General features: G+C 41.0%; 1 protein-coding gene across 1 annotated transcript in view; it reads right to left on the reverse strand.

The window, feature by feature from the left end:
* The window catches only part of PKHD1 (PKHD1 ciliary IPT domain containing fibrocystin/polyductin), a 445700-nt gene that overhangs the window by 150902 nt on the left and 279220 nt on the right, over nt 1–15578 (reverse strand). The window contains exon 52 of the mRNA XM_068960604.1: nt 15279–15416. Coding sequence (XP_068816705.1) covers nt 15279–15416 — 138 coding nt within the window. The remainder of the gene's footprint in view (nt 1–15278; nt 15417–15578) is intronic.

Genomic DNA, 15578 nt, shown 5'->3' on the forward strand with positions numbered 1-15578 from the left:
TTTGGTCACTTTCATAGAAAGAGAATTGCTTGGGGAAATTACTGAAACTGTGTTTCTGAGTATGAACCTATCAAAGATTATTTTCTTCAGGAATATATCTTAGAGGATATAAAATGTTACAAAGCCCAGGAGGGGCTAGTGGTAAAGAACCTGCCTACCAATGCCAATGCAGAAGTAAGAGACGCGGGTCTGATCCCTGGGTCTGGAAGATCCTCTGGAGAAGGAAATAGTATTCTTGCCTGGAAAATCCCATGGACAGAGGAGCCTGGCAGGCTAGAGTCCATAAGGTCGCAAAGTCAGACATGACTGAAGCAACTTGGTACACTTATTAGATTTTTGAAGAAGCAGCTAATGAGAAGATGATCTCCAAACTGGATAAAAGAAGCGGACAAAACACATCTGTCATCAAACATGTCTTTCCACTTCAAAATGCCTGAAAACAAAACCCAGAATGAGGCTGCCAAATATGATACGAAGTAAATGGAAACTTAAAATTGCCTGGTTGTTCTTTTGGCTAAGTGGTCTTTCAGGGGCATAAAATCATGTTCCCCAGTTGGCACCCCATCTATACTTGGGAAGCCAAAAGCTCAGTGTGAGTTGCCAGCTTGCTGCATACCTAGCTCTATAGTCCAGGCTTCACAGCCATCGGTCTACAAACAACTGTTGAAAGTAAGACTCAGAGAGATAGGTAAATTTTCCTGGAGTCAAACAGTATGACAATGGGCATGCAAGAATTAGACCCCACAGCCTGTTTTCTCAATAAGATAGTAAAGTACTTGGTTGTTCCACCTAGGTACTCAGCTGAGTGACTAATATATCCTCTTAGCCAAAACAAAGAAGTGCTAGAGCAGAAAGAAGGGATGCTGGGGAGGAGGAGAATGTTCAGAAAATGTGTGTGGTGTAGCTCTTATCTGGCGGTTTGAAGTCTGTCCAGTAAGCTGTTTTCCAACTGTGATTTCATTTATTTCACGGAGGGTAGTTTAGATTCTTGGGGGGGAAATGGCCTAGCACTAAACAGATACCAGAGAGAAAAAAAAAAAAGTAGGACAGCTTTTGCCCTAGAGAAATGTATGCAGAGTCCCACGAAAAGAGTTCAACGTTCCTCTAAAATCAGAGATTAAATCAATTATGCAACCCAAAACAGCAGCACATGCGGAGCTTTCACAGAAAGTCTGGGCAAAATTAGTCAGCCTGCCGTGATCTTTAAGTATCTGAAATGGCCAGAGTTTGGATTCTTCATTGTGATGTGGGGGGGAGGGAAACATGGAGAATAGGGACCAAGCAGAAAGAAGGCAAGAATGACCTAAGAGAAGGAAAGACATGCTATGTTAACATGAAAACAGTGTCTCTCAAATGTGTAGAAGCTGTTCAATGAAAAGCCTTAAAGTTCAAACTCCTCACTGTATGCTCAAATCCAGCAAAAGAAAGGTGAAGTGCCCTCACCAGCCTGGGCTTTGTCCCTAATTGAGAGGAACCACAGCTAAGAGAAGGCTCTAGGAATCATGCAATTCTCTGATTTTCCTCTCTAAAGCTGCTTAGAGATGCTCTAAACTGTAACAAAAGGCATTTTCAGCCTTGATGGATGCAGATACTCACAATGGAGGGGAAATTGTTGTTGCCATGCTGCACAGGCAAGCCAGGTATTTTTGCATACGTGATTTCATTGAATTCTCACAACCCAGTGATGGATATCACTAAGGTTCTCATGAAGAGATGGCAACAAAGAGAGGTTAAGGAGCATTTAACAGATGACACAGGTAAAAAGTGGGGGAGCTGGGCTTAGGCTGAAAAGTCCCATCGGTGAACACGTGGCCACAGAGGAACATGAAAGAAGTAAAGAGAAGTTGTCACAATTTAGGATGATGGTGGGCAATGGAGGGGAAACAGAATACGTTCCAGATGCTAAAATCACCTGGGGAGATGGAAGGAAAGTAAGTTCTGGTATATAAAAGATAACTGTTATAATGATTTGAGGAATATGGTACAAATGGATTCCATGAACTTCAAAGGTAAGAAAAAGAGAAAAGGGCCTTATATGATTTTATTAACTCTTTGGTAGAATCAACTATAAACCTAGTTTACACTTAAAGTCCACCCTTTAAGCATGACTCTCCATACCTGGTGACTAAGCCAACATACACTGAACTACTTACTTACTGCTCCCTCTACCCTCCTGTGTGTCCGTGAGATTCCCCAGGCTTTTATATGCCTACCTCATCCTGTCCTGTTCCTGCTGTGCTAAGTCACTTCAGTCGTGTCCAACTCTCTGCAACCCCATAGACGGCAGCCCACCAGGCTCCCCCGTCCCTGGGATTCTCCAGGCAAGAACACTGGAGTGGGTTGCCATGTCCTTCTACAATGCATGAAAGTGAAAAGTGAAAGTGAAGTTGCTCAGTCATGTCCGACTCTTAGCGACCCCATGGACTGCAGCCCACCAGGCTCCTCCGTCCATGGGATTTTCCAGGCAAGAGTACTGGAGTGGGGTGACATTACCTTCTCCTGTTGCTAATCACCCCTCAAAACTTGGCTTCACTGTAGTTTATTTCTAAAAGCCTCCTACGACCTTGAACTAGATGTCCCCTTCTGTGCATAAAAAGGTCGGGGCCCCTTGCTGCAGTAAGTCTCCTTTGAGGAACCTGCCCTCAAGAAATAGTATGGAACACAGGCAAAGGTTAATGCCCAAAGTTCTCCTCTGCAGTGTTATTTATTTATAATTGCAAACATTGGAAAATGGTTTGAAATAGCAAATGATTGGAAACAAATTTATGCCTTTAGAACTACTCCCTTCCCCTGCCTGTCAGTTTCCCTGCCATGCTAAAGAGCTGAGCCATCTTAACCAAGTCCCCAAACAAGACCAAACCAAGCTCAGAGGCAACCTTCTCTAGGATCCTTCCTGTCAACTACATCTGTGTTAAGGGGCCTTTTGTGGGCTACCACACATACCGTGTTCTCCCTCAATGCTTCAAAATTGTACTCTAAGTGCCTTCTATTAGGCTTCCTCCTCTTTGCAGTACACTCCCAGAGAGAAAGGGCTGTGTCTTTCTAGCAGAGTTCACTTATAGTTTGTCCCCCAAGCAGTGAACTAGGTAATTTTAACCAATCCTCTTGCAGAAAACAACCAGATACTCCACAGTAAAAAAGACTCAGTTCACGCATAAGAATACTAAGTATGTATGTGCCTAGCATCATACCTTCAGAGTAAATATAGCAAAATTGACAAAGGAGGCAAGAATATACACAATGGAGAAAACACAATCTCTTTAACAAGCGTTGCTGGGAAAACTGGTCAACCACTTGTAAAAGAATGAAACTAGAACACTTTCTAACACCATACACAAAAACAAACTCAAAATGGATTAAAGATCTAAACGTAAGACCAGAAACTATAAAACTCCTAGAGGAGAACATAGGCAAAACACTCTCTGACATAAATCACAGCAAGATCCTCTAAGACCCACCTCCCAGAATATTGGAAATAAAAGCAAAAATAAACAAATGGGACCTAAATTAAAATTAAAAGCTTCTGCACAACAAAGGAAACTATAAGCAAGGTGAAAAGACAGCCTTCAGAATGGGAGAAAATAATAGCAAATGAAGCAACTGACAAACAACTAATCTCAAAAATATACAAGCAACTTATGCAGCTCAATTCCAGAAAAATAAGTGACCCAATCAAAAAATGGGCCAAAGAACTAAATAGACATTGCTCCAAAGAAGACATACAGATGGTTAACAAACACATGAAAAGATGCTCAACAGCACTCATTATCAGAGAAATGCAAATCAAAACCACAATGAGGTACCATTTCACGCCAGTCAGAATGGCTGCAATCCAAAAATCTACAAGCAATAAATGCTGGAGAGGGTGTGGAGAAAAGGGAACCCTCTTACACCGTTGGTTGGAATGGAAACTAGGACAGCCACTATGGAGAACAGTGTGGAGATTCTTTTAAAAACTGGAAATAGAACTGCCTTATGACCCAGCAATCCCACTGCTGGGCATACACACTGCGGAAACCAGAATTGAAAGAGACACATGTACCCCAGTATTCATCGCAGCACTGTTTATAATAGCCAGGACATGGAAGCAACCTAGATGTCCATCAGCAGATGAATGGATAAGAAAGCTGTGGTACATATACACAATGGAGTATTACTCAGCCGTTAAAAAAATACATTTGAATCAGTTCTAATGAGGTGGATGAAACTGGAGCCGATTATACAGAGTGAAGTAAGCCAGAAAGAAAAACACCAATACAGTATACTAATGCATATATAAGGAATTTAGAAAGATGGTAATAATAACCCTATATGCGAGACAGCAAAAGAGACACAGATGTATAGAAGAGTCTTTTGGACTCTGTGGGAGAGGGTGAAGGTGGGATGATTTGGGAGAATGGCATTGAAACATATATACTATCATGCAAGAAACAAATCACCAGTCCAGGTTCGATGCATGATACAGGATGCTTGGGGCTGGTGCACTGGGACGACCCAGAGGGATGGTACAGGGAGGGAGGTGGGAGGGGGGTTCAGGATTGGGAACACATGTACACCCATGGCAGATTCATGTTGATGTATGGCAAAACCAATACAATATTGTAAAGTAATTAGCCTCCAATTAAAATAAATTTAAATTTTTTAAAAAAAAAAAAGGAAAAGAGAAAAGAATGATAAGGAAAAGTAGATATACCTAAAATAACAGTGTCAAATTAAACACAACTGCTCATAAAATAAACAAGAAAATAATAAGGATGTAACAGGTTTGACTAATACAATGAACAAATAATAGGTGTAGATGGGAAATAGACTCATAAAGAAAATATATTCTTTTCAAGCTTCCATAAAACATTCACATATATGGATCATATGATGACCCTAAAGCAAATTTAGCAAATTTAAAAAGATTAAAACCATACAGCATATGCTTGCCTACCATATTTCAGTCAGAATATACAGTTCATCTAGGGAAAGATCTATAAAATGAACTATATTAAAATAAAGGTTTTCCAATTATCTAGAAACACCATTAGAAGACTGCAGAAGCAAGCCACAGAGTAGGCAAAGGTATTCGCGACTCATGTAACTAACAAAAGGTACTTTCCAAAATATATGAGTGACTTCAACAAATCAATATAAAAAAGATAATTCATCATTTAAAAAGGGGCAAGAGAGTAGCTCCTTCAAAAAAAGATACCAAATAGACAAGAAAAATTTCAAAAGTGCTCAAATCACATTTAGTTCAGTTCAGTTCAGTTTGCAAATTGAAACAATCATGAGATCCCATTACATTCCCACTAGCATGGATTCCTGTTTAGTTGAACTATGTGCTGTTTATTTTATGAATTTTTCTGTACATGTGTTATATTTTGTACACATGTCATATTCTAAACACAGTAAATGATTATATTTCAAGGATACTCGTCAATAAGTACTTATTCATCAAAAGAATAAAAATTGGTTAAAATTACATTTGTTTTTCTGCTTCTCTAAACCACTAAATTTTTTAAAGCTTTAATGAGGTATAACTGATGTACAAAAAAATGCATATGTTTAAGATTTATTTACCAAAATGGTTACTGTTAAGTCTGTCCAGTAGAGACAAACCCAAGATAGATTTTGCTTAAAAACCTATACATTTAAGAAAAATGTGATGTTTTTCAGAGAACTAATATCCATCTGAAAATAGACAGATATTTCTATTCTTGATCTGATATTGAAATATGTGTTCTTTAACTGTTGGCTACCAATCTCCTTAGGACCTCACAGAAATGGAGTCTAGTACTTGCTGAACCTATAAAGAACAGAGCTTTTATGCTTTTGCCCTTGTAGTTAAATAAGTACAATATTTATAAGCCACATTATTTTGATTTCACCTTATTATTAACCAGTAGTTTGATTAGAGGACGATCAGTGTAGACAGAAACTGATTTGTTGGCTGATGATCAATATTAGCTAAGTTACAAACTATTTCACAGATATCTATGTACCCTTAAATTTACATATGAAATGTGTAGCTAATTTATTATATTTTTAATCATAAACTTGAAAGAATATATTTTTTTGGCTTGGGTTTTTTATTTAATATATTATTTTTAAACATCATCAGAGGATTCTCTCTGGCAACTCAAGAAGTCTGACTACTGGGTATTGTGGCTTTAAGCTGGAGGATATGTTTTAATCTACACTTTTCTCTGGTTTGTCTCCTTCTTATTACTTAATCATCCAATGAGCCTTACAGAACTGTCAGTTTGGAAGGCAATAAACTGTGTATGGATTTTTCTTCTTCTTTAGGATTGAGAAACTCCCAATCATGGAAGCAATGAAACTTCCATACGCGTAGTACTTCATTTCCTGACAATCAAAGTCATGTGCTAATGATGACCTTAGGCTCCTGGCTACAAATGTGAGACAGGGCTGACAAATACTCATCATGGGCTCTGCAAAACAATATGTGACAACTTTTAGGCTAAAAACCCAGCTCCTACCATAATTACTGAATGACTAGGCAGTGCATCATGTGACCTGGCTCTGACAGGCCAGGCACAATGTTCTGCAGAGTCCTCAGGGACACTGAAATGTGGGGCCTGTGTCGTTTACTTAGGGATCAAGGAGATTTCTGTTAAGTTTTAAAGACACACATATATTATTACTGAGTATCCCTCTCTGAAATTCTCCTACAAACTATCACGAGAGAATTTTCCATTTGCAATTTTGAAAGTATGCATAAGATTAAAACACTTTCCATCGAGTTGCACATTTGGATCAATAACGTGCTAACATCACGGATATCTAAGATAACAAAGCACACAAATTAAAGCATGGAAATGATGTCTCATCTGAAAAACGACAGGGATGAAAAGGATGCAAAGAAATACAAACATTTAAAACACTCAACAAACCACTGTTTATTGAACAGGCTTTGAGTCAGGCATTTTCATAAGTCTTCCTCTCCTAGACAGAGTAAGATTGAAAATACTTTAGATTTGTACAAGATCACCAATTTTTTCAATGTGTTTTTACCCCCATTTATTTCTCCCATATGGGGACGGGGAAACATAAGTCATTTATACATTAACACTACAAGTCCGTCCTCACAGATGTTGAAATTTAAGTGTCAGGAGACTGGATGTATTACAAGAAAAAGGTATTAAGCTGAAAGACAGACTTAGATGTGTTCATTAATTTATACATACACTAGTCAGTCGTATGGTACATTATCAGAAGGGTACTATGTCCTAGGTACAAGGGTTACAAAAATATTATAAAGTCTATCGTCTAATACAGAGAAGACATTCATGAGAAATACCATTTCATAACATAAAAATGAATGCAATAGAGATGATATGAATGATAGAATGAACCAGAAGAAAATATACACTAAAACCTACTGAATGGAGACAGAAAATGTTCATAGTAAAGGTAATCCTTGGGCAAAGGCTTGAAGGACAAAGATTTAAAGTGACTAAAATAACTTCTAATTCTGGTCCTGCTCTTTACCAGCTATGAGACCTTGGAACCAATCAATAATCTCTGTGGGTCTCAGTTCCATTATCTACATGCTGATACAATGATTCACACAATCTCTGAGGTCTAAGATATCATATTTATAAGTCCACTATTGGGGAATTTTCCAGAAGTTGTGTAACGAGTTGCTAAACTAGATTTATAATCCAGATATTTAGAATTCCCATATTCATGAAGATCCCAAACTAATTTCTGTCTTGTTAAAGTCATATGCATGAGATTATCCAAAAGTAGCTATTTGGGGGAGGAGATGAGATGTATGGAAAGAGTAACAGGGAAATTTACAATACCATATGTAAAATAAACAGCCAATGGGGATTTGCTGTATTAAAAAAAAAAAAGAGCCTGGTTTAAAAATAAATACAGGAAAGCATTCACAGCAAAAAATTCTATTCATAAAAATCAGTTCAGTTCAGTTCAGTCGCTCAGTCATTTCTGACTCTTTGCAACCCCATGAATCGCAGGACACCAGGCCTCCCTGACCATAACCAATTCCCGGAGTTCACCCAAATTCATGTGCATCGAGTCGGTAATGCCATCCAGCCATCTCATCCTCTGCCGTCCCTTTCTCCTCCTGCCCCCAATCCCTCCTAGCATCAGAGTCTTTTCCAATGAATCAGCTTTGCATGAGGTGGCCAAAGTATTGGAGTTTCAGCCTCGGCATCAGTCCTTCCAATGAACACCCAGGACTGGTCTCCTTTAGCATGGACTGGTTGGATCTCCTTGCTGTCCAAGGGACTCTCAAGAATCTTCTCCAGCACCACAGTTCAAAAGCATCAATTCTTCAGCGCTCATTTCCATACATGACCACTGGAAAAACCGTAGCCCTGACTAGATGGACCTCTGTTGGCAAAGTAATGTCTCTGCTTTTGAATATGCTGTCTAGGTTGGTCATAACTTTCCTTCCAAGGAGTAAGCATCTTTCAATTTCATGGCTGCAATCACCATCTGCAGTGATTTTGGAGCCCAGAAAAATAAAGTCAGCCACTGTTTCCACTGTTTCCCCATCTATTTGCCATGAAGTGATGGGACCAGATGCCATGATCTTTGTTTTCTGAATGTTGAGCTTTAAGCCAACTTTTTCACTCTCCTGTTTCATCAAGAGGCTGTTTAGCTCCTCTTCACTTTCTGCCATAAAGGTGGTGTCATCTGCATATCTGAGGTGATTGATATTTCTCCTGGCAATCTTGATTCCAGCTTGTGCTTCTTCCAGCCCAGCTTTTCTCATGACGTACTGTGCACAGAGGTTAAATAAGCAGGGTGACAATATGCAGCCTTGACGTACTCCTTTTCCTATTTGGAACCAGTCTGTTGTTCCATGTCCAGTTCTAACTGGTGCTTTCTGACCTGCATATAGCTTTCTGAAGAGGCAGGTCAGGTGATCTGGTATTCCCATCTCTTTCAGAATTTTCCACAGTTTATTGTGATCCACACAGTCAAAGGCTTTGGCATAGTCAATAAAGCAGAAATAGATGTTTTTCTGGAACTCTCTTGCTTTTTCGATGATCCAGCAGATGTTGGCAATTTGATCTCTAGTTCTTCTGCCTTTTCTAAAACCAGCCTGAACATCTGAAAGTTCACAGTTCACGTATTGCTGAAAGCTGGCTTGGAGAATTTTGAGCATTACTTCACTTCACTATAAATATATAAACACTATAAGAACTGATTTACACATTCACTCATTGGCCTCATTCTCGACTGTATGTCTGTTAGTGTTAGAAAAAATGAATGAATGAATAATACAATGGGGAAAAAAGCAATTTTCTGCAGATTTTGAACTCACTTGTGTTCTTTATTGCTTTAGAAACAACGCAGCATAGCTGAAAATCCAGCCCACTCCGTGAAACCCACGCCTGCTCTTCACTAGTCTCAGCTACAGTGACTGCTTTTCTGCCTCACGACTATGTAAAGCACATGCCTAGCTCTGCCTCAGGACTTGTGTGCCAGGTCTTCCTTCTGTCTGAAACTTTTTGTTCAAATCTTTGCAAGCCTAGCTCTTTGTTGTCTCCATGGTCTCAAGTCACACTGACTCTTCAGAAAGTTGTTCACTGACTACCTAATCCACGGTGCCAACACCTCTCTTCAGTTCACTTCTCTATTCAGTTTCCTTCAGGGCATGCACTGACATCTAAAATTATGTTCCCTTTTATTTTACTATTTTATTGTCCATTTCCCCCAACAAAAGAGTACAAGAAGGAATCGTATTTGTCTGGCTCACTGCTGAATACTCAAGTCAGCGGAAGGATGCTTGTCACTGAGTGGGCATTCAGTGAAAGAGAAAGTGAGGGAAGGCTGGAGGAAGGGGATGGAGACAGGGGTAAATGTGCTTTCTCCTTAAACCTAGTGATTCATTCCATCATCCAATAGAAAGCTTGCTACTCCTGAAAGCACGTAAAAGCTTGATGACCTCACTCAATAGAGACAACTGCTCATTTTCAAACATGAGATTGAATCTGTTCGATTCTACTTAAGACTATATTTTAAGCCAAAACATGAAGTTGTTCAAGAATAGATGAGTGGCATTAAGCTTATTAGAAGTTACTCTCCTTCAGGAAATGTTTTTCTTTGTTCAACATGCAAAGTAACATTTTGTGTCAAAAGTGTATTTGACAACCATTGTTAAAAAAATACAGGGCTTCCCTGGTGGCAGATAAAGAATCCGCCTGCCAATGCAGGAGATGCAGGTTCAGTCCCTGGGTTATGCAGATCCCCTGGAGAAGGCAATGGCAATGCGCCGCAGGTTTCTTGCCTGGGAAATCCCATGGAGCCTGGCAAGCTACCATCTGTGGGGTTGCAAAAGAGTCAGACACAACTGAGTGACTAAACAACAAAAATAAAGATGTGAAAGGCCGGAATAAGATGGTCAATTTACTTTCCTGATTTTATTCTTTCTGCTGTATCTCATACTACTAACCACTCCCTCTTTCTTGCAAATCTCTCCTTTTGTTTCAAGACATTATTTTCTTTTCATTGTCCATCTATCTTTCTAGCTGTTTATTTTCCTTTCTCTTTCCCGAGGTCAGCTTCCTCCATTACCCTTAAAAGCCATCTCTGTCTCACAGCTTTGATTTCATGTTTGGCTGATGACCCTCAAATATATATATTTAGCACAGTCCTCTCTTCTGTGCTTTCTCATTAATCTATTTGTCCTCTATATATTGCCACCTACACTTCCCACTGAAACTTAAACTTGACATTTGTGTCTAAAGGTTTACCAGGTGCCTGACTCTGTTCAAGCACTTCCACCAAAGAAGCCTTTAATAAATAAATATTGTCGTTGCTGCTGTTCAGTTGCTAAGCCATGTCCAACTCTTTGTGACCCCATTAATTTACTCAGTTCCTATAAAACTCGATAAAATAAGCATGATTATTCTTGCTCCCATTTTAGAGATAAGAAAACTGAGGCAGAAATAGCTCATGTAATTTGCCAGAGTCACTCAACTAAAAGGGCTTCTTAGGTGGCACCAGTGGTAAAGAACCCACCTGCCAATGCAGGAGATATAAGAGACACAGGTTCTATCCCTGGGTCAGGAAGATCCCCTAGAGGAGGGCACAGCAACCCACACCAGTATTCTTGCCTGGAAAATCCCATGGATAGAGGAGCCTGGTTGTCTCTACACTTCGTAGGGTTGCAAAGAGTTGAACATGACTGAAGTGACTTGGCACACACACTCAACTAAAAAGTAGTGGGAAGGAGGTTTTGTCCTAGCCTCACCACGGACCCAGATCTCCCAACCTGAAACCTAGGATGTATCACCTCCTCACCTCACATCAAAATTGCCACTTGATGCTAGGAATTTTTTACCCCCTCAGCACTTCCCTAATTCATTCTTCCTCTTTAGCTCCAGTGTCTTCACTCAATCTTTCAGTTTCTTTTCTAAAACACCTACTAGCCTTCTCACTTTTCACTGTGCCCCTTCCAGTACATCCGCTGTATTGCCAAAAGTCATGGCTCTAAGATCGGATCTAATAATGTCACTTCCCTGCTTAAAAATATCCAGCGCCAGGGCACTGCCTTCATGAGAAAATCCAAACTCTTTAACATAATGCATAAGGCCAAGAAGCTTCATCGGCTACCACCATTTTATAAATCCTACAATCCAGACATACCCGTTTTCTGCAATTTCCTGAAGGTATAATCAGTTCAGTTCAGTTCAGTTGCTCAGTCGTGTCCAGCTCTTTGCGACCCCATGAATTGCAGCACACCAGGCCTCCCTGTCCATTACCATCTCCCGGAGTTCACTCAGACCCAAGTCCATTGAGTCAGTGATGCCATCCAGCCGTCTCATCCTCTGTCGTCCCCTTCTCCTCCTGCCCCCAATCCCTCCCAGCATCAGAGTCTTTTCCAATGGGTCAACTCTTCGCATGAGGTGTCCAAAGTACTGGAGTTTCAGCTTTAGCATCCTTCCTTCCAAAGAAATCCCAGGGCTGATCTCCTTCAGAATGGACTGATTGGATCTCCTTGCAGTCCAAGGGACTCTCAAGAGTCTTCTCCAACACCACAGTTCAAAAGCATCAATTCTTTGGCGCTCAGCCTTCTTCACAATCCAACTCTCACATCCATACATGACCACTGGAAAAACCATAGCCTTGACTAGACGGACCTCAGTCAGCAAAGTAATGTCTCTGCTTTTGAATATGCTATCTAAGTTGGTCATAACTTTTCTTCCAAGGAGTAAGCATCTTTTAATTTCATGGCTGCAGTCACCATCTGCAGTGATTTTGGAAGGTATAATGCTTGTCCACAAATACGTGTCTTTTCAGATCTCTTCTTTTATCTTTAACCCCTTTCCACGTTGGAAGAGGTGACACTTTCAGTTATAATTTTATTTGTCTCTGCTGCTTTATTGAGACAGTTCTTGAAAGCCAGGTTCATGACTTCTATGTCTGTATATCCAACCTCTCTTGTGGAACTTGGCACATGGTAGGCAGTGAGCAAAAATCATGATGAATGATAGGATGGACAAGCAAGTGAAATACTTTCAGCTTATCTTAAATGTTTTATCAGACTAACGAGACAACCACTGAACAGAGAATGAAATTGAGTTTGGCATTTGTGATGCAGCTGTAGCCCTCGAAGCAGAGCTTTGATCTTAAACTTCCCGTCTAATGCTAACATTATGATTCCACCCTACTAAAAGTCAATTGGTACCTTTCACCAGCACCAGTTGCCTTAAAAGCAGGACCACCAAGAAATATAATTCCACAGTGCTGGGACTTGGATCAAATGGCATCAGATTGCAGACAGTCTCTGGCACTGCTCTGCGCCAATGCCCACATCTATTAGGTTTCTTTGCTAACTAGTCTTATTATCTATTTCATGTCGGGATTTCTTTAGGGTGTGGTAGAATGGGACAGATGGGTTGAAAGTCTCCCTTCAGGCATCATACATGCAGGATTGGGCAGATGGGTTCCTTTTGGATAATCAACCTTTAGGCCTGGAACACATGGACAAGCAGAGAGAAAAAGAACATGCCATTGTCTAGTAACAGATGAAAGTGTAGTTGGGAATGGGCAAAATTAAAAATAGGATTTGAAATGTGTAAGTCAAAACTGGAAAGTGAAACTGTGCCACTCCTCTTCTAAGGTACAAATTTCCAGCCAGCAAGTTTGAATTACAGTAATGAGTGACTTCAGAGACCTAAAAAAACTTATGAAAAAATACCTCTCTTAGCAACTGAGGATGTCAACCTAAAATAAGTTTTGCAGTAATGGGAACAAGGCTCAGTTTTATTTAATATTTCAATCAGTTAACTGGATGAGGATACAGAATATTATACCAATGAGCAAGTGACATCAATCTGGCAGGAAAAGATCAGGAGCCAAAAGAATTTCCTGACTGTGGAAAGATGGATTGAAATAGAGATGAGGAAAAAATATTGCACTTACGTCTCCTTAAAACCCAGGTGAAAACAAAGCAATTCTTATGCAAGTGTGCGACACAGAGACCTGTATTTGAGGCAGCACATGTAACGACAGTAGGAATTAGAGGTGACAATGCGGTTGGCATAATGAAGCTGGATAAAGCTGAATCTCTGGCTGCTTTAACAGAAGAACCATTCTCCACCAGTGAATGTGATGGAGAGCATTCAAACCTCATTCCCAAACACTGCCCTCCTCAGCTCACTGCCCTGGGATGCAGCTGACCCACACACAGGACATCAGTGAGCCCTCCTTGACTCGGAGTTCAGGTTGGGTTTGACTAAACAGTAGCATACGCAGGAGACAGGGGAGGACAGAGAGTGAAATCAGGGTATTTATTCCCAGAGGCCCTTCCCAGTACTGTGTCCCAGTCACCACACAACTTAATGCTGCTGAGTGAAAACCAACGCCATGCAGCTTCCTCTATCTCTCATTCAAATAATGAACTCTTTCTTTTAGATTCTTTTCTCACCTAGGCCATTACAAGGTATTGAGTAAAATTCCCTGTGCAATACAGCAGTTTCTTATTAGTTACCTATTTTATATATAGTCAGTCCTGGGATTCCTTTGGAAGGAATGATGCTGAAGCTCCAATACTTTGGCCACCTCATGCGAAGAGCTGACTCATTGGAAAAGACTCTGATGCTGGGAGAGATTGGGGGCAGGAGGAGAAGGGGACGACCGAGGATGAGATGGCTGGATGGCATCATTGACTCGATGGACGTGAGTTTGAGTGAACTCCGGGAGTTGGTGATGGACAGGGAGGCCTGGCGTGCTGTGATTCATGGGGTCTCAAAGAGTCGAACACGACTGAGCGACTGAAATGAACTGAACTGAAAGTATATATGTCCATCCTTACATGTAATTCTTAAAAAAAAAAAAAAAAAAAGAGTACAAATGAACTGATTTACAAAACAGGAGTCATAGATATAGAAAATAGACATGGTTACCAAGTGATAAGATATGGAAATAAACTGGGAGATTGAGACTGATATATACATACTACTACATTTTACTATATATAAAATAGACAACTCACATCTCTAAGTTGGCTACCCACTCTAGTATTCTTGCCTGGAGAATCCGTGGACTGAGGAGTCTGGCAGGCTACAGTTCACAGGGTCGCAAAGAGTCAGACATGACTGTCTAACATTTTCACCCCTTCAAGGTATCAGACTTGGTTAACTCATCACCCCAGATCCACTTCTCCTGCAACACCCCTCAATTCCCTGGGGGAGGACCCTCATCTCCTGGCTCCACTGCCTCTTTGGCCCTTCCATCAGCTTCCTAGGGAGGCATAAAACACAACTGGACAGAAGAGTTAATGGGTTTGTGGGGCAGTGCAAGACAAGTGAGTTGCTTGCCTTCTCCCCAGTTTTCTCTCTTTACTGTCCCAGGATGAGCACATCAGCTTGGCTCCCAGGTCTGTTCTCTGAAGGATCTACACTGCAACAGCAACTGAAATTCTCTTCTGGGTTGGTTGATCAAGGGCTAACCAATCCATCCTACGAGATCTTCTGAAAGAGTGAGCCACAGGTAAATTCTCACTCAGAGAACTGAATGGAGAATTGACGTGTTGGCCTGGTGGGAGAAAAAAGAGCCCTGCAATGAGCGTGAGGACCCTCGGGCCAGATGACGCCGACAGTGGGTGGACAGGTGTGACCAGCAAATGACACCTCTGTCTGTGTCCAAAGCTGGCTGGGGAGAACTTTTGCTAGTAAACTTCCTCCTTGCCTCAGCCTTCCCCAGACCCCCTTAAGCAACCTGCTAGAGACACTATCCTTTCCCAAGATCTCTCTCTGCTCCCAGTCCTGCTGCCCTTGACTCACCAACTCTCAGCTCCCCACCAGCAATGAGCATGCAGGCCACGCTTAGAATGTTGCTTCTGTCCACAGGGAATTCTAGAGTCCCCATCACGTAGAGGCCTCTGAGGGGCGGAAGATCAGTATCCACAAGGACAGTCCTGTCTGCAGAAGGAAAAGAAATTGCTCAGACATGTAAGCAAGACAAGAATTGCCTCTTCTCCTCCAGTGACTTATACCGGGTTCTTCTCCAGGCAGCTCAGGAGCTGCTTGCATTGCTGCTTGGGCCAGGTCAGGGGCAGGAAGTGGAAAAACAAAGTGTTTGCA

Source organism: Capricornis sumatraensis, chromosome 22, assembly GCF_032405125.1.
Source record: "Capricornis sumatraensis isolate serow.1 chromosome 22, serow.2, whole genome shotgun sequence".
NCBI classification, from domain to species: domain Eukaryota; kingdom Metazoa; phylum Chordata; class Mammalia; order Artiodactyla; family Bovidae; genus Capricornis; species Capricornis sumatraensis.